The 19,432-nt window shown below is 44.6% G+C and overlaps 1 protein-coding gene across 4 annotated transcripts in view; it reads left to right on the top strand.

Annotated features, from left to right (window-relative positions):
• The window catches only part of SPATA6 (spermatogenesis associated 6), a 140,487-nt gene that overhangs the window by 72,232 nt on the left and 48,823 nt on the right, over positions 1–19,432 (top strand). For all 4 annotated transcript variants that reach the window (XM_020987707.2, XM_020987705.2, XM_020987709.2 and 1 more), the window contains one exon: positions 8,914–8,954. In XM_020987707.2, coding sequence (XP_020843366.1) covers positions 8,914–8,954 — 41 coding nt within the window. The remainder of the gene's footprint in view (positions 1–8,913; positions 8,955–19,432) is intronic.

Raw genomic sequence — 19,432 nt, 5'->3', positions numbered from 1 at the left:
CTCAGCAGCGCATAGCACCTACACAAAATTGACCATCTATTATGGCATAAAAACCTCAAAATCAAATGTAGATGTATTATTTTTGGAGCATAATGCAATAAAAAATTACATTCAACAACAGGCAGTGGAAAGATGGATTAAAAATTATTTGGAAACTAATCCTAAAGAATAAGTGGGTCAGAGAACAAATCATAGAAAAAAATCATTTCATTAAAGAGAATGACAATGAGACAACATGCAAAAATTTGTGGGATGCAGCCAAAGCAGTACTTTGGGGAAATTTTATCTTTCTAAATTCTTACATCAACAAAATAGAGAAAGAGCAGATCGGTTAATTGCGCTTGCAACTAAGCTAGAAAAAGAACGAATTTAAAATCCCCAATTGAGCACCAAATTGGAAATCCTGAAAACCAAAGGTGAGATTAATAAAATTGAAAGGAAAAAAAAAACTGTTGAACTAATAAATAAAATGAGGAGCTGGCTTTATGAAAAAACCTACAAGATAGATAAGCCATTGGTTAATTTGATTTTTAAAAAAAGAAAGAAGAAAATCAAATCTCCAGTATCAAAACCGAAAAGGGTGAAATCACCACCAATGAAGAAGAAATTAAAGCAATTATTAGGAAATATTTTGCCCAATTATATGCCAATAAATCTGACAATCTGAGCAAAATTGATGAATACTTACAAAAATATAACTTACCTAGATTGACAGATCAGGAAATAGAATGCTTAAATAACCCCATTTTAGAAAAAACAATTGAACAAGCCATTAATGAGCTCCCTAAGAAAAAATCCCGAGGGCCAGCTGGGTTAACAAGAGAATTCTATCAAACAATTAATTCCAGTCCTGCATAAACTGTTTGGAAAAATAGGCTAATTCCTTTTATGACACAAATATGGTACTGATACCTAAGCCAGAAAGAGTTAAAACAGAGGAAAAAAAAATTATAGACCAATTTCCCTAATGAATATCAAATCAAAAATTTTGAACAAAATACTTACAAGGTGATTACAGCAATATATCACAAGGATTATATACTATGACCAGGTGGGATTTATACCAGGAATGCAGAATTGGTTCAGTATTAGGAAAATTATCAAGATAATTGACCATACCAGTAACGAAACCAACAGGAATCATATGATTATCTCAACAGAGGCTGAAAAAGCTTTTGACAAAATACAGTACCCATTTCTATTTTTTTTATTAATTTAGTTTGATTTATCAACAATCACTTCCATAAGCTTTTGAGTTTTAAATTTTTCTCCCCTTCCTTCCCCACCTTCCTCCCCAAGATGGCATGCAATCTGATATAGGTTACACGTGTACCTTCCTATTAAACATATTTTCACATTTGTCATGTTGTAAGGAAGAATTAAAACCAATAGGAGGAACCACAAGAAAAAGAAAACAAAACAAAACTGAAGAAAAAATAGCAAATAGTATGCTTTGATCTGCTTTCAAACTCCGTAGCCCTTTTTTTGGACAGCATTTTCTATCATGAGACTTTTGAAGATGTTTTAGATCCTTGCATTGCTGAGAAGGGCTAAGTCTATCAAAGTTAATCACCGCACAGTGTTACCGTGTACAACATTCTTCTGGTTCTGCTCACTTCACTCAGCATCAGACCATACAAGTCTTTCCAGGTTTTTCTAAAGTCCACCTGCTCATCATTTCTTATAGCACAATAGTATTCCATTACATTCATATACCACAACTTGTTCAGCCATTCCCCAATTGGTAGACATCCTCTCAATTTCTTATTCTTTGCCACCACAAAAAAGAACTGCTATAAATATTTTTGTATGTGTGGGTCCTTTTCCCATTATCTTTGGGATATAGCCTTAGAAGTGCTATTGCTGGATCAAAGGGTATGCACATTTTTATAGCCCTTTGGGTATAATTCCAAATTGCTCTCCAAAATGGTTGGATCAGTTCACAACTCCACTAACAATGCATTAGTGTTCCAATTTTCCCACATCTTCTCCAACCTTTATCATTTTCCTGTTTTGTCATGTTGGCCAATCTACTCATTTCTGTTAAAAACACTTGAGAGCATTCCTTAGAGGAAGAGTGTCACATTATTATGGTTCCCATTTTACTGATGGAGAAACATTGAAGGAGATGCTGTCATGAAGAAAGATCTTTGGGGAGAGGATTCTGGAAAGAGTAGGTCAGAAAATTTCAAGCTCTCAAGATTTTCCTCCACAAAAAAAAGATAAAATAGTGCCTCTGAATGAACTGAGATCCCTGAAAACAAATAAGAGTAGGGGCAGAAGAAGGATTCTCTTGGAACAGTTGGGGAAGATCTGAAGAAAAATCCCAGGAAGAGATTTCCTTGCTGTGAATAGCGAATGCCTCCAGACCAAGGTCCCCTTTAACAACAAGCGGCAAGCCCTGGGATTAGCTGGGTTGGGAGGCTGCCTGAGCCCCAGCCACAGGAACTTTTACCCCAGGGACAGTGAAGGGAGTTGGGTGTCTGACCTGGGGAAGATCCAGGGAACCTCTGCTGACAAGGAATGCCAGACCCAGCTGTGCTACAGAGAACTGCTGTGCAAGAAGGAACCAGCACACGTCCAGTGAGTGCAGAAGCCGTGGGGCAGGATACCACTGGCTGTGGGCTCTTATGCAAGGCTGGAGGTCTTGGTTTGAGTTCAGGGTCAGAAGGGAGAACTGAAGAGGATTAGAGGCCAGAGGCACCATCCCCCAGGTGACTGTAAAAACTAAACTATTACCAAAAAAAAAAAGTGCACAGGCAAAGGAGAAAAAAATCCAACCATAGAGAGCTACTATAGGAACAGAGAAGATTGGGGTTCAACTTCAGAAGAGGATAATGAAGCAAAGAAACCCTCTTCTACACCAAAGAGTAATCTCAAATGGTCACCTGCCCAAAAAAGAATTCATAGAAGAACTTAAAAAAGACTTTAAAAATCAAATGAGAGAGATTGAGGAAAAACTAAAAAGAAAAATAAGAATAATACAAGAAAAACAAGATTATAAAAAGAAAGTCAATCAATTAGAAAAGGAGATCCAGAATCTTGAGGAAGAAAATGACTCCTTGAAAATCAGAATTGGGCAAGGGGAAGCCAGTGAAGTTAAAAGAGATAAAGAAATGAAAAAGCAAAATATAAAGAATGGAAAAATAGAAGAGAATGTGAAACATGTCATAAGAAAACACTGGATCTACAGAACAGATCAAAAAGAGAAAACATAAGAATAACTGGACTACCTGAAAGTTCTGGTCAAACAAAGAATCTTGATGCAATAGTACAAGAAATAATTGAAGAAAATTGTCCTGAATGAAGCATTAGAATAAGAGGGGAAAGTAGAAATAGAAAAAAAATCCACTGATCACCACCTGAAAGAGACCCTATGAGGAAAACTCACAGAAATATTACAGTCAAATTCTGAAATCCTCAGATCAAGGACAACATATTACAAGCAACAAGAAAAAAACCGTTTACATGACGGTGCCACAATTAGAATCGCCTGAGGCCTAGCAGTGGCGACACTAAAAAATCGCAGGTCTTAGAACGCTGTATATCAAAGGACAAAACAGCTGGGCTTCTGTCCGAAAATATCACACCCAGCAAAGCTAAGCACAATTCTAAATGGAAAAAAATAGACATTTGATCAATTGTCAGACTTTCAGGTCTCTGGTAAAAAAAACAACAACCCTGAACTCAATAGAAGATTTAACGTACAAGAGCCAAGAGAAACATAAGGTACATACCAATGGCCAATTAAAAGGGACTAAATAAGGATAAAATGTTTACCTTTTATGTATGAAAAATGTAAACCTATATCTAAGATTGTGACTATTCTTAGGTAACTTATAAGGAAGATTGGGGTAGACCTGAGTATGATATGACTTCAAAAAGTAAAATCGTTTAAGTACAGCTAAAAGAGTAATTATCTTTTACAAATGAGATGCAAGAAGAAGAACCAATACACAGTAATTAGATGGGGGAGGGAGGCTGTTAGTTCTGGAAACCTACTCTTGTCGGAAATGTGTCTAAGAGGGGAAAATACATACACATTTAGAAGAGTATAAAAATCTTGTAAATTTAGAAAGAAAACTCTAAAGGGATAGGGAGGGGGGAGAGGATAAAGGAGGGATCTTTAGAAGGGAAGGTGTGGGAGGTTAAAAGGGGATATAGAAGGGGGTTTAGATTTAGGGCAATGGAAGGATAAGGGAGGGATTGCTGGAGTGGGGTAGGTTAAGTAATAGGAGGGTAAGGTAGCAGATAGAAGTAAAGTAGAGGAGTTAGGAGAGAGAGGAAAAAAGAGATGCACAAAAATAAATACAAAGATTAGGAGTAGAATCTCTTAGGGAAAGTCTATGTTTATATATGTACGTATGTATATATGTACAAATGTATGCATATATCAACCTTGGGGAGGGGGAAGAAGAACAAAGTAAAAAGTGTACAGCAGAGAACAAAAGAAAACCTACAAGGAAGCAAAGAAAAGATGGACAGCTCTCAACATAATGCACAGTATTTAATACGTAGGCTTTCTTGAAATGAAAAGTTATTGCTATATATTTTGAATCCTCTCCTATGTTCTACTGTGCACATGACATTTTTTCTTACTTTATATTTAAGTTTATAATGTTTCTTTTCCTTTTCTTATTATGTGTTTAAGTTTTAGTATTTGTCTAAAATAAAAATTAAAAAAAAAAAAAGAAAGATCTGTGCTGTGCCCTGGGTCTAGCTTTCTTTTTCCCGAAGAGGCTTCTGTGCAGGGCAGGTGACATTTCCTCTTGTGAGGCACCTGCTCTGTCCCCGACTTGGGAAAGAGCTTCTGAATGTGAAGCAGGTGCTCAAACCCATTCCTTGGTGAATGGTGCCCGGGAGCTCCCGGGGTAGTCTGGGAGAGGGTGAACATGATGTTCACATTCCTCAGGAGCTCCGTGTGGACCTGCTTCCTCTTCCATGCTAAGACCTACTTTATTCATCAGTTTTGAATGGAGCAAGTGCATTTAGGAGTCAAGGGCCTGGATTTGGAGTCAGGGAGACCTGAATTCAAATCCTGCCTCAGATACTTAGTAGCTTGTGACTCTGGACAAGCCACTTAACCTCTGTCTGCCTGTTTCCTCATCTGTAAAATGGAGATAATAGTATCACCTATCTCTCAGGGTTGTTGTGTAAAAACACTGCTCAAACCTTGAAACATTGTAAAGGCAGCTGGGAGGAGCAGTGCTGGAGACTGTTGGCCCTCAGGCACTGACCAGCGGGGGGACCCTGGAGAAATCATTTTACTGCCGTCTGCCTCAGTTTCCTCAACTGTAAAATGGAAATCATAATAGCACCTTCCTCCCAAAGTTGTCATGAGGATAAATGAGATAACGTTTGTAAAGTGCTTTGTGAGCCTTAAAGAGCTATAGAAATGCTAGTAATAGTAATAGTACTATTATTTGAACATTTTATAAAATAATGTTTACATAATTTATATTTTTATGTTTACATAATAATATATTCAAATGTATTATTTATATAAATGATAATAATATTGCTGGCTGTTTCCTCCCTCTGTCCTTTACCACTTCCACCTGTAAGCTTTCTGTCTGTTTACCAGGTAGCTGTGTTGTAAGACAGAGTTTTCCTCGAGTATTTAGAGGTCCGTAGAAGAAAGGGGACATAGTTAAGTCTTGTCAGTAATAGCTTAAGTGGTTCCAGCTGAGAAGGAGAGACTGTTGTCTTTGCTGCTCACCTCCAGTGACTCAAGAGATGTCATCCCCTCAGATGCCTGTAATGAGGAAGGCCCTGCACTGCATCACACAGAAGTAATGGCCCTTGTTAGGCTCTGAGATGTCTTGTCACTTCTTCTGTCCTGAGCTCCCCTCCTCTTGTCTTCATCCCTTTACAGCTATATGCTATATAGAGGGTCCATTTCTTCATTTTATCATGTATTTTTTGGGCCATGTTACTAACCATAATTAAGACTGCAGTGATTTGGTGAGGAACTGTTAGCAGTATGGAGAGGAGAGAGTGCTAAGATTGCTTCTGCCTGCCCACTCTATTCAGTTTTTCTAGGACAGCCAGGTGGTGCTGTGGACAGAGTGCTGGGCCTGGAGTCAGGAAGACTCATCTTCCTAAGTTCAAACCTGGCCTCAGATGCTTACCAGCTGCATGATCCTGAGCAAGTCACTTTGCCCTGTTTGCCTCAGTTTTCTCATCTGTAAAATGAGCTGGAGAAGGAAATGGCAAACCACCCAGTATCTTTGCCAAGAAAACCCCAAATGGGGTCCTGGAGAGTTGGACACGACTGAAATCACTGAACAACAACATTAGTACCTACAAACCATCCTTCAAGCTAGAGTTCCAGCCTTCTCTATGAAGCCTACCCTGATCCCCCCTCCCCCCCACACACACCCTTTCAATCTGGGCCCAACACCTGACTTTTTGATGTCCGAGGATCAGCCTAACTCAGCTAGGCAAAATTCATCACCATTGAATGTGCTGTCTAGAGATATGTTACGAAGGCCGTCTGCTGAGATGTCGGAGCTTTGGGGCCCTGACTCTGAAAGGAGGACCTCCCTTGCTGCTGCATGGTCCTTGTGTTGGTGATGGCAAGTGAGGGAGTGGAGTACAGTGCCTGATTTAGAGTATCACCGTCCACATGCAGAGCTGGCTGGCTGCTAACATTAGGAGGATCAGGACCCGCTGTGAACCAGGGGGTTGTAGCAGTCCTGCAGCCAACAGCTGATATCCCTTAATCAGAACAGCTCACATTTACACAGTCCTTTAAAAAAGTTTATGAAACACTTTCCACAAAACCGCTCTGGAAGGTGGGTAATATCAGTGTTGCTAACCTAGGAGTTCTAGACTTCCAGCCCAGATGGCTGCCTCGAATGACCACACAGCCCCCATATACCGAATAATGATCAAGATATCCAATGAGGAAGCTTAGTGAGTGACTCTTCCACTCTGAATCTACACAAAAAGTCAGCCTGAAGCTCATGGGCAATAGGGAAGGGAGTCCTCCAACAAAGCCAGCACCAGGGAGGGGTAACCTCCCAGCACAACCAAAGGTGGACAGAGGACACATGTGGCCTGCCAGGCTCTGCATCCCACGCAGCCAGACAGAATGCTGCCTTGAGAAAGCCCCAGGGTGGGAACCTTGGAAGACCTGGGGACCAGCAGTGACCAGTGAGTGCCTCATCGCTCAGACCAGGACAGGCCTAGGGTCTCTGAGCTTCCTGACATGGTGTCTACAGATACCAGGGAAGGTCCTGATGATCCTACACCTTGACACTCAGAGCCAGAGTGAGGCAGCCCCTGGGGGAAAAGGTCATAAGAACTCAGGGCACCCAAGGTGTGCTTGGGCCTGAGCACTGCACCCCCCCCCCCCAAGAAGTTCAGCGAAAATGCAGCTGGCCTGTATACGTTCTGGCCCAGTTAGTGGGCCCAGTCAGTCTGGTGGGGCCAGACTGTAGGGCTAGAGCTTTAAAGACAAATGGATTGGCTTCCCTTGGGCTTGGGGCATGAATTCTGGAAGGCCTAGGTGTCCAATCCTGTGTGGAGAGAGCTGTAGGTGACACTTGAGACCAAAGCTGGGTTTTCTGTGTTTTAAACACACCAAAGAAAATGGTTCTCTGGTTAGTGTCACAGCATTGGCCTGTTTACAACGGAGAGTGTTTGCAGCCATTCTGAAGGCCAGGGGGTGGTGATCAACTTGGGGAGAGCTCCAGGGTACTCCAAATTAGGGTTAGAGATATGGGCGTCTCCTCATCTCACACTAAGGTGCATGCATACTGCTTTGGGCCTCATTCTCCTAGATGCCTCTCCCCCCGATTTTTCCTCTTCACCCTCTGAATCTCAGAGCTGGAGAAACTTCCAAAGGACATCTAAGCCAACCTGTGTACCTTCTCTGTAGCATTCCCCAGAATGGCCATCCAGACAATCATAAAGTGGCAGGCTATGAAGTTCATTCAGCATCTGACAAACACACGTAAAGTGTGCATAGCCCGATACAGGATGCTGGGAGAGATGCAAAATGTAGATAAGACATAGCCCCTCACAGAGGTAGAGGGAAACCCAGACATAGATAATTATCATATATTGTATCACTTGGTAGGTATGTTAGAAAATTACAGAAGTGTGTAGTGGGAGGTCTGTGGGAAAAGCTGTTCCTAACCTTGGTGAAGGAGGGAATTGGAGAAGGCTTTGGAGGAGATGGATGTTAATGGATAAGTAGAAATTCAGTAGATAGAAGATGGGTGGGTGGGGCATTCCTGGTCTAGGGGTGGCTTGGTATGTGTTCCAACTCGCTCGCTTTAAGGTGAGGAAAATAAAGAGAAGTGACTTGCCTGTGGTCCCCTAGCTAGTAAAAAGGGGTGGAGAGCACATTTATTAAGCACCTACTGTGTGCCAGCACTGTGCTAAGTGCTCTGGGTACAAATAAAGGCAAAACTAGTCCCATCCCTCAGGGAGCTCACCGTATGTTGGGAAGACAACATGCAAACAACTAGATGCAAACAAGCTATAGACAGATAGAGATGCATTGGAGATAGTGAACAGAGGAAAGGTCCTAGCAGTGAGAGGGATCAGGAAAGTACCTGTAGAGAGGCAGGATTTAGGCTGAAGAAAGCCCGAGAGGCCAGATGGCAGGAGGAGGAGGAGAGCGTTCCAAGCATGGGGTCTCAAACCCTCGTCTTCTCAGGCCAAGTCTAGGGCTCTTTCCCCCAATGACATGCCTCTGGTTATCAAATCATTTCTGTCTGGGATGGGCTTGATCTCTGCACCATTTCATCATCCTGAGGATTACAGAGCTCTTTTGAATTAGGAGTGACTGAATATTCTAATAATATGACAGTAGAGACAACAGCTGAAGCCAGACTGCTGACCTTTTCTTTATGTCATCAGTTATTTTTATTTTAATTCTTTTGTAACATCCTTTTTCAGATCGTGCTCATCTTGGCAGCTACCAATCCAAGGACTATAAGGTGTGTAGAAAAGGTCAGAGAAGATACGATGAAAGCTGTGTGTCTATTCTGAGGGAGGGTGGGAATGTGTGGCCTTATCACATACACGCATACCGTAAGGATGGCAGTCGTGGAGGGCAAGAGAGGCTCTCTGTGAAGCCATGATTCAGCTCCTGTCCTCAGGCGGGGTGGTGACAGTTGTCACAGTGACAGTGACAGACGTCCCCCAACACTTCAGGGGCTCTCTCTGGGTCCCTTGGATTCTGATGATGGGTATCTGCATGGGATTGGCAGTGATGATGGCGGTTCAGCAGCTCTTGCATGCTTTCTTTTTGTTCTGCCTCTGATGAAGTGGAATCTTCTCAAATACAAGTGACGTATTTTTTTTTTATTAGGGGGAAGGGGAAAGAAAGAGAATAAGCTTTTATACAGTGCCTACTCTGTGCCAGGCACTGTGCCAAGCCCTTGACACATGTCTCTTTTGATCCTCACAATAATCTTGCGTGGTAGGTGCTATTATTATCCCCATTTTATAGTTGAGGAAAATGAGGCAAACTGAGTTTCAGTGGGGCTTGTCCAGAGTTACACAGCTAGTAAATTTCTGAGGCCAAATTTGAACTCAGGTCTTCTGGTCTCAGGCCCAGCCTGCTTCTTTCCAACTGTACCACTTAGCTGTAAGCTTCTTAGCCTTCTGTTCATTCATTCATTCATTTGTCCCAGAAGTGTTCATTGACCACTCAATTCTTCTTATTCTCATGATTATTGACCCTCTAGTATGGAAGTAAATGCTGGACTAAGTGGGCCAGAGAAGTGCTGAAGAATCACACAGCCAGGAACAGTTAGGGAAAACCTTCCCAAAGAGCTATGACTTGAGCCAGGTCCTGAGAGATTGGCCGGCCTCAGCTAGCCAGAGAGAAGGGGACAGTGCCCCTAAAAGTTTGGGGTTGGCAATGCCTGTGATGTGTTCAGAGGACAGGGAGATGCCAGGTCAGCCTGCAGTGAAGGGTTTTGGCTGGGGAATAAAGGAGCCATGATTTGCTGCCTACATGAACACGTTAGGTGTTTGTTGTCTTTTCCAAATCCTGCCCCTTTTGTCAGAAGTGCCTGGTGTTCCCAGAAACCTCAGCTCTTCCATCTTCCCTCTGCAGTGTCTGTATCTACCCTGTCACCAAGTCACATTCACCCTTCTCAGAATCACGCCCTCCTCCTTGACCCCATGGCCACCATCCTGTCTTACCCTCTGTGCTAGACCCTGGTCTAGCATAAAGTCGTAGATGTGGAGAGTTGGAAGTGGCCTCAGTTCATTCAATTTCTGCTTGAAGGCCTCCATTGATGGGGACCTCACTACCTCATTAGGTATCCCACTCCATTTGTTAGGAAGTGTTCCTTGGAGAGCCAAATTGTGTGTACTTACAATATTCTCCCATTTGCCGTAGTTCTTTCTTCTGGGACCAAGCAGAATAAGTCTGATGTTTGTGCTGCATAGGAGCCTTCAGTCCCTGAGGAGTTTTCTTGTTCTTCCTGAGTCTGCTCATTGCCAAATTAAATATCTTTTGTTGTTGTTGTTTATTTTTAACATTTGTTTTTCGAATATATCTTTATTTTGTTAAATATTTCCCAATTACATGTAAAAAATTTTACCATTTTTAAAATTTTGAGTTTTAAAGTCTTTCCCTCTCTCTCACCCCTGTCCTACTCCTCCTCCACCCTTGAGAAGGCCAGCAATATATGAGTTATATGTGTAAAATCATGCAAAACATTTCCATATTAGGCATATTACAAAGAATAATAAAAAGCAAGAAACTTAGAGTAAAAAAATTATGCTTCAGTCTGCACTCAGAGTTCATTACTTCTGTCTGTGGAGGTGGAAAGCATTTTTCATCCTGAGTCCTACGGAATTGTCTTGATTTCATTGTATTGTTGAGAACAGCTAAGTCATTCACAGCTGATCATCATACAATGTTGCTGTTACTGTGTACAGTGTTTTCCTGGTTCTACTCACTTCACTCAGTATCAGTTCATGTACGTCTTTCCAGTTTTTTCTGAAAGGATCCTGTTTGTCATTTCTAACAGCACAACAGTATTCCATCACAATCACGTAGCACATCTAGTTCCACCATTCCCCAGTCAATGGACATCCCCTCAGTTTCCAGTTGTTTGCCACCACAAAAAGAGCTGCCATAAATGTTTGTGTACAAATAGGTCCTCTTCCCTTTTCTTTAATCTCTTTAGGATACAGACCTAGTGGTGCTATCAGACTAAATGTTTTGAATGCTTTCTGTTTCTGAATGCTCTTCCCCATTGTGGCTTGTCAGTGTTTCACCTAAAAGGTGGCACCTAGAAATGAATTCAGTGCAATAGGCATCCAGTGAGTGCTTCAGTCATGATACTGAACACTGGGGATACAAAAACAAATAAAGAGAAACAGTGGCAACAGCAACAGACTTTGCCTTCGAGAAGCTTGTGTTTTGCCTGAGTGGGGTGGAGGGAGTGCAATATTTAAACACAGTCTGTTGAGAGAGAGAGCAAGGAGGTGGATCAGAGATGCCCCGTGTGGCACGTGGGAGGAAAGTAAAGACTTCAGGACACGAGAGAGAAGAAAAGCTTTCCACACATGAAGGAAAGCCACTGCAAAACCATCAAGATAGAAGATGGGCCAGGCTAGCTAGAATGGAGTGCAGGATGGAAAATCATGTCAAGTAAGTCTAGAAAAGTGTGTTTGAGCCTGGGAAAGGCCTCAGAGGCCAATCTGAATTGGCTGTATTTTCTTCTAGAAGCCACAGGGAGCCACTGGAGGTTTATAAGCAGGATCATGACATGGCCAGACCTGTATTTTAGGGGAATGTCTAGATCTGTTCACCATACTTGAAATGTGATCAAATCAGGGCACAAGACAGTGGAACTAACATTTCCCTCATCTTAGATACTAGGCTTCCGTTGATGCAGTCATAACATCCTATTCTCACACCTTTCTGTGGTGTTGGGGGAGCCCTGACTTCCCAAGGCACAGCAACCTGCCAGAGGAGGGGGCTGGCTCTGACCTGGAGAGAACCTCTGAGAGTGTCCACACCAACCCCCCATTCTATAGAAGAAGAAGCCAAGCCCCATAGAGGGGCAATGATGAGGAAGGCTATGGCCAATAAGCTGGACTTTTCCAATCCAGGGTGGATTGAAGAGGCAGAACAAAGAAAAGAAAAGATACTGCTCAGGTAGAGGGGACGCTCATGGACTCTGCCATCTTACCAGATTTCCAGCCAGCAAAGCAGTGGGCACATTATTTAATCCTTTTAAAATGATACAGTGGGATAATATAAGTGCAATATCAGTACAAGCTATTATTCCACTTTTGAGGACATTGTGCTGAAGTGTTAGCTAAGATGATCTTACACTTTGGTGGCTTTGGAATGATTTGAATGACTAGACCCAAAGAATGAGGTATCAATGAATCAGTGTCATTTGGGAGGGAGGTCTGCAGAGGAGTGGTCCAAGGATCAATCTTTAGCCTGGTCTGGGTCATGTTGCCATTCACCTTGTTAGGAGCATAAATGACGGACATACTGTTACCAAGTTTGTGATGACACGAGCTTGTAACAGTGGCTAACTTACTGGGTGACAGAATCTGATCTCTCACAAGTTCCCGGTAGACTAGGATGATGGCCCAAATTGAATAGAGAGAAATGGATGCATTTTGTACTCGCACAGGTACAAGATGAGGGCCAGCCTATAGCTCATCTGAAAAGTAGCTGGTGGTTGGAGTGGACACAAGGTCAGCAGGAATCAGCAGGAAGATGGGGCAGTCTTAGACAGAGGGTCCACAATAAGGGAGATGGTAAAGTCCCACTCAGACCACATTAGGAGTGTTGTGTTCCATCCTGGGCCCTGCAGCCTGTAGCTTGTCTAGAGGAAAGTTCTGAAGAAGGTAAGAGTCTGGAAACTCTGCCAGATGTGGATTAGTTTAAAGAATTAGGAAGCCAGCATAAGAGAAGTCTTTGGGAGAACATGATGACTGTCTTCAAGTATTTGAAGGCCTGACATGTGGATTTGTTCTGCATGGCCCAAGAGGTCAAAATGAAGAATATTGGTCAGAAGAACAGAAAAGCAGATTCAGGCTTGATGTAAGAACAAAACCTTTCTAAAAGCAAGAGCTAACCAAAAATGGAATCAATGGCCTCAGGAAGTACAGAGGAAGTAGTGAGTTCTCCCTCACTAGAGTTTTTCCACCAAATCTGAATAGCCACTTCCCAGGATTAGTCAGTCACTGAGTCACTGAGCTTCTCTTGGGCACCTTCTTTGTAGCAGGCCCTTGGCTAGGTGCTGGTGAGAGAGATGCTTCCTGTTCAGAAGCAAGGCCTGAACTAAATGGTGTCTGAGGTCTCCTCCAATTCTGAGATTTGGGGATGCAAAGGCAGAGGATGCAGAGCAGTAGTGAGGCATTGTAGGAAGGAGGCAGTGGTACCTGGGAGGAGAGGTGGTTCCCCTGGTGGAGTTTCCTGCTTGTCTACTCCCGGGAGATTCAGGGCTTGGCCACTGAGATGTCATCCCCATAACTTGAGTTACTGTAGTGTGCTCCAGTTTACCCCAGGCTGTCCCTGCATTAGCCCTGGGAGAGAAGGGGGAACAAATACTAATCTCTCTATTTCGTGGATAAAGAAATTGAGGCTTCGAGAGGGATTACCTAGTCTATGTGTATCAGAACCAGGATTCCAGTGCAGCTCCAGGCTTGTTCATAAATCCAAGGTATTTTCTTAAGGAGCTGAATAGATTCACTGGTTTATTTTGGTAGGGAGCCATAGGTAAGTATGTAAAGAGCTGTGTGCAACCCCACCCACCTCTTCCTCCCAATTTGATGAAAATGGATTCTTAGACATGACTTGAGATATTGAGATGGGGGACACTCCTTCATAGTACTCCTGAAATTGCACCCCTGTACTCAGTGCTGTTAGGGTGATGGCCTTTTCCACTGTGGCACAGTTCTGCTTGATAGGAAGGTCTTATGTTGTTTAAATTTGTACCATTTTTGAGTCACATAAAAGGTTAATGCTTTAAATCCACTATGCAGAAAGACTTGTGGAGTCCTCAATTCAATTTAACAGTCATTTATGAAAGTGCAAAAACCCGTGTTTATTGCAGGGGGTACAAAGATGAAAGAAGAGAATTAGGAGATAGTAGGATTTTGAGCTGGAAGAGAGCTTTGGAGTCCTCAAGCCCAGAGAGGAGGGCAGTGACATGGATAAACCTATGCTTTAGGAAATTACCTTAGCACCCATGTGGAGGATGACTGCAGGATGGAGAGATTGGTCTCAAGCAATCAATTAGGGGATTGGCCTAGGACAGGACAGAGGCATAGAGGACCAAGGGAAATGGCCTATAGGATGCAGAAAAGGAGACAGAGGAGAGGAGGTCAACCAGGTAGGGGCAGAACCAGGAGGGAGCAGGGCAACAGAAAGCTCCAATAGAAGAAGGTACCCAGTAGGAAAGGATGGTTATCCATGTCAAATGGTGTGAGGGTCAAGAATGAGGAGGCCTGAGAAAGCAGGATCTAACAGGACCATGGACAGGTTTGGGTGATGGAAGAGGTCAGAAACCAGTCTATGAGGGTTAAATAAGAGGAGGGAAAGTAGAGACTTGGTGAGCATTTTGTTAGGAAGAAGGAAGGGGGGGGGTGATCTTAGGCCACAAGAAAGAGCCATGGATAAGGGGATATTGAACATTAGAGCATAGTAGGGGAGGACTTTGGAAGCTGTCTGCTGGTGGAGGTCAGGGAATGGGGTTATGGGTAGATGTCAGAACCTTGGTGAGAAAGCCCACTTCTTCTTTGGTGAAGAGAGGGGGATATGAAGAAGCTTATGGAGGATGTCCATGAGTGGGGGATTGGGGTGACATGGCCCAAGAGAGGAGAGAAGAGGTTTGGAACAGTCAAGAAGGGAAGTGGAATAGAGACTCAGCAGGGAGGGGTTGAAGCCAAACAGCCAATTATTTTTAAGTTGTCTAAATGCAAATTCCTTTCTTGAAACTGCTAAGGAGCCGGAGGGAGGCTGTTCAGCATTTCGTGGTAATGTAGGCCCTTTTCCCAGGACTGTTTCGCTTTTCTTTAGCAGTGTGCCTGGCACGTACTGAGTGCTCAGTCAATTTGAATTCACTTGAATTGATTCTCACTAATAATGAAGAACTGGATGCTGGGCTTCCTCCAAGGAGGGAGAGCTCCATGCTTACAGCAGTGAGCCTAAAAGATGGAGTGTATGGAGTCCAAAGGTGGGAGGAGGGGCATGTTAGCTCTAGAGGAAGGGCAGCCAGGAATTGGCAGAGGTGGTTAATGGCAAGGCCGGAAGGACTGACAGAATCTGACGGGCTCACCTTTGCACTCTGACCTGCCAGGTGTCATCACTGTAGAGCTGGAAGGGGTCTTAGTGGCTCAGAATCCGGCCTCATTTTACCGATGAGGAAGCAGGCCCAGTCAGGTGAAGTGGTTGCCCATGCAGCTAGCTCTCCAAGGGGGTTTGAGCCTTGGGCCCCTTGATTTCTCAGTCAACTTCCAATGAATCCAGATTGTCTCAGGGCCTCTGAAAAAGGAGAAGGAGGGCTTTAGATGTGACATCCAAGCTCATCGCTTCCTCATGTATGTGCTTTCCCCTGAAAATTCCACTTCTGGGGCGGGTACAGCTCCAACATCTGCTTTCTGATGGAGTGGGAGGACCAAAGTCAGAAGGCCCGAGTCTGAGACCAGGCTCTGCCACTTAGGCCTCACATGACCTTGTGCAAGGTCTTCCCTCTCTTTCCCTCAGTTTCCTTATCTGTAAATGAGGGGCTGGCTTTACAGGAAAGGTGTTCTGTCAGCACTCCAGAATCCAGAGGCCGTTTTGTCTGATCTCCACTCTGAGAAGAAGTGCTCTGCAGGTAGCTCACTGTGCAATGACTGCCCTTCCCATTAATGAATCTGTGAGAAGACTGGGAGGGGACAGAAACACGATCAAAGCAACAGGAGCCACCTGGGCACGAGACGAGACGAGACCCAGACTCGTGCTGGCTTCTGATGGTGTCTGGGCCTTGAAGCTAGCAAATGTCAGCTCTTCCACCAATTTAGATCTGTTGGGGTCTCCTTGGAGAGCTCCTGTACATGCAGGTCACCAACTTGAAAAGTGTTCATGGTGCAGAGACTCTTTATCTTGGACATTTTAATTAAAATTGATTTCTAAAAAGAAAAAAAAGTTATTGGAGAAAACCATTATTTGTACTCTCTAGGTTAGTATAGCTATCAATTAATTAATCACATTCCTAAGACCTTTAAGCACTATTTCCTAACAAAAGTCATTCAGGGATATTGGGAGAGAATTCACAGCCTGGCTTGTCGGGTCCTCTAGCCTCAGCCTGGAGAAGGCTACAAGGACGTCACCTACAAGGATGAGGAGCCCACTGCCTTCCAAGGCTACTCAGCTGAACTTTGGGATAATGCTCATTGTCAGGAAATCTTTGCTGACAACAGGCCTAAATCTGTCTCTTCTATATCCCCTCTTCCCTCCCCTTCACTTTCCATTGGGTCTAGTTCTGTCTTCTTGGGCCAAACGCCTTTGAAGCCAGCATTCAGCAAACATTTATTAAATCCATCATCTGCAGTGTGATGCTGAGGACCTGGCCTCCAATCTTTGTGCTAATGCCTGTGTGAACTTGGACAAATCTCACCTTCCTTCTCTGGGAAAACCAAAGTTTCCTTTTCTGTCAAATCTGATGGTTGGTCCTAGCCTTAAGATGCATCTGCTTATCCAGGTTCTTGGTTGCAGATGTCAGAGCACAGCCAGAGCAAAGCTACTCCACACTGAGGGATTTAGATTCAGATCTGTCACCTTGAGCAGGTCCCCACCTTTATGGGCCTGTTTTCTATTCTGGAAAAGAAGGCATTTGGACTTCACCTCTAAGGTCCCTGTGAACTCAACTGGGTTATGGTCCTATGAAGTCGAGTCCTCTGGCTCACTCCCCTGCACTCTACTGTCTCCAGGGTTAGGCCTTTTAGTGGATGCAGAAAAGGAGATGGCAGTCTGCTTCCTGTCTGGCATAGGGCAGGGGAGTAAGAAATGACAGAAACAGGTGGCTTCAGCATAAATGAGGATATGAAAAATGCATCTGGTGGTTATTGAAGCTCCTGGGATGAAGATGCAGGTGCCCAGCCACCAGACTGACTTCTCAGTCCAGTCTGCGCTTATTTGTTTATCTGCAATTTGGAGCATGTGTTTGCCCCTCCGGCCCTCACCCTGCTCTCCTCCCCTTCCTTTGAGCCTTCTTTTCTTTCCCTGCCTGTCTGTAAGTCTTAGCTATACCTGGAATGTGGAATTTCATTCTGGGCCCCACAAACAGGATGGGCTGGAAATTGTTTGGAGGAAGGTAGCCTGGAGTGAAGGGCTTGGAGATGTCTGCTGAGTGGGGCTGGGCTGAAGTAGGTGGGGTGGTTGGCATGCAGGAGAAAAGACGCATAGGAAGGGCATTTGTAAGTGTGGAAAAGAGCCCTGTGGGCATGGGTTGGACTCACTGGCCTCCTGCCCCTTTCCAGCTCTGGGGCTGTGTCATTGTAAACACCCAGTGGGCCTTAGGAAGAGCCTGCAAATGAAACTGGAAGAATTATCTCCTCAGTTGGTCAGCAGACATCTATGAAGGGCCTATCATGGGCCAGGCCCTGGACTCAAAACGAAGCCCTGCTCTCCTAGAGCTTCTGTTTGTAAGTGGAGGAGCTGACGTGGGTGTGTATAAGTGGACACAAAACGTACGCAGAGCACACGGAACGTCATTTCAAGAGTAGGAGACCCTGGCAGCCAAGGGTGTGGGAAAGGCCTCATGGGGAATATGGTACTGGGATTGTCAGAGCCAGGGCTAAGAGGGGGAAGCATCCAGGCAGGGGGGACAGCCAGTGCAGAGGCCTGGGGACAGAACTCATGGGTATCTGGAATAGGAGGAAAGTCCGTCTGCTGGAGGGTAGTGTGTGTGAAAGGAAGGACCACGGAGTTAGACTGGGGCCAGTGCCAAACATTTTTATTTGGATTGTTGTAAAAGGAATCCAAATCTGGGACTAGTGCTTTGTCTTTTTCTTAGAGGTCTTAGCAGGTGTGTGCAGTGATTCGAGCAGGGAGCACCATCCTCAGACCTGTTAGCTTCACAGTGAGATTCCACTTAGCTCTGTGAGAGGGGAAAGACTGAAGGCAGAAAAGGAATTTAGGAGAGGAGTTACTAAATGCCTGCTATGTGCAAGGCACCCAGATGAAATAAGAATGGAACTGGCCCTGCCTTCAAGGTCCTTACATTCTGCTTGGGAGGAAACAAGATGTTTGCAGATAAATCAACAGGAAATTGATCTAAAGTAAATTCAAAGTAATTTCTGAGCTGGGGAAGGCTCTCCCAACTGGGGGGATCCATAAGGGCCTTGGCTAGGAGGGGTCCTTGAGCCAGGTGAGTGGGAGTGGAGGAGAGGAGACCCAGACAGGAGACTCTGGCAGGAGAACATCTTGAACCACGGGGGGGACTGATGGCGTGTAGGGAGTCGGGGTCACAAAGAGCCTGGTGGGGGGCGGGCTGGGGTGAGACGGATGGTACCTCCTTTCTGTCCTCTGGTCTGGTGTAAGTCAGTTGCTTCCATTCCTTCCCTAAACTGGCACAGGTCTTTTATTAATTCTGGATTGTCCCAATTCTTTTCTTTTGAAAGGCAATTTAAGGGGTAAATGTGGTATCTCTGTGCCCAGGAGGGAGAAACATAGTAAGATCTTCTTTGCTTGCCTCTGCTAACTTCTCGTGGGTGGGAAGGGGAATCCAAGACGACAGCTGGCTAAAGCGGCCCCTAAGAGGTCGGCTAAGACAGCCTCTTCCTGAACAGGGGCCCTTTCAGGCCTCCTCAAGCAGAGCTCATTGGGAGAGTGACCAAAGCTCTTGTGTCTCATGGCCACTTCCCCACGTCGCTTCCAGGTCTATCTCCCAGGTTGAAGCTGACCGGCTCTTTTCATGCCAACGTACATGGTCCCTCACTCCCCTGCTACAGTTACCTTCTGTGGACAGAATTCAAATAGTGCCCTCCTCGCCTTTCTGCCCTGCCTTCCTCTCCCCACTTTCAGTTCTGCAGATCTCCGTTAATTCTGGCTTCCATTGATGTTTGTGAAAGGCCGCTGCTCAGTACTGGGTGCATAAAGACAGGGTGCCCCGCTCCGTTGGCTCAGGCTCAGCAGTGGATCAGGAGCAGAGCACAGAATCAGGCTATCATTCACTATTCAAGGCTCCTGCCAGGATACCTTTCCAAACCCCCTTAGGTGGTTTCTCAGGAGTCATTATTTTTAATTTGGCTAATGTCACATACAAAAGCAAGGTGTCCAGTGGGCAGAAGACCTAAGAGGGAGGCGTTAGATAAGAGCAGTGGCAGAGGACTTCCTCTCCCAGGGCTGAGGGCAGGCTCTGCCTTGGTAGCTGCTGTTGGAGGTGAGGTCCTAGAATTTAGAGCTTAGCAGTCGCTCAAGTTCAGCCCACCATTTTGC

The sequence above is a fragment of the Phascolarctos cinereus genome, unplaced genomic scaffold (assembly GCF_003287225.1).
Source record: "Phascolarctos cinereus isolate Bilbo 61053 unplaced genomic scaffold, phaCin_HiC Scaffold_5;HRSCAF=322, whole genome shotgun sequence".
NCBI classification, from domain to species: domain Eukaryota; kingdom Metazoa; phylum Chordata; class Mammalia; order Diprotodontia; family Phascolarctidae; genus Phascolarctos; species Phascolarctos cinereus.
This window is presented reverse-complemented; position numbering and strand designations above follow the sequence as displayed.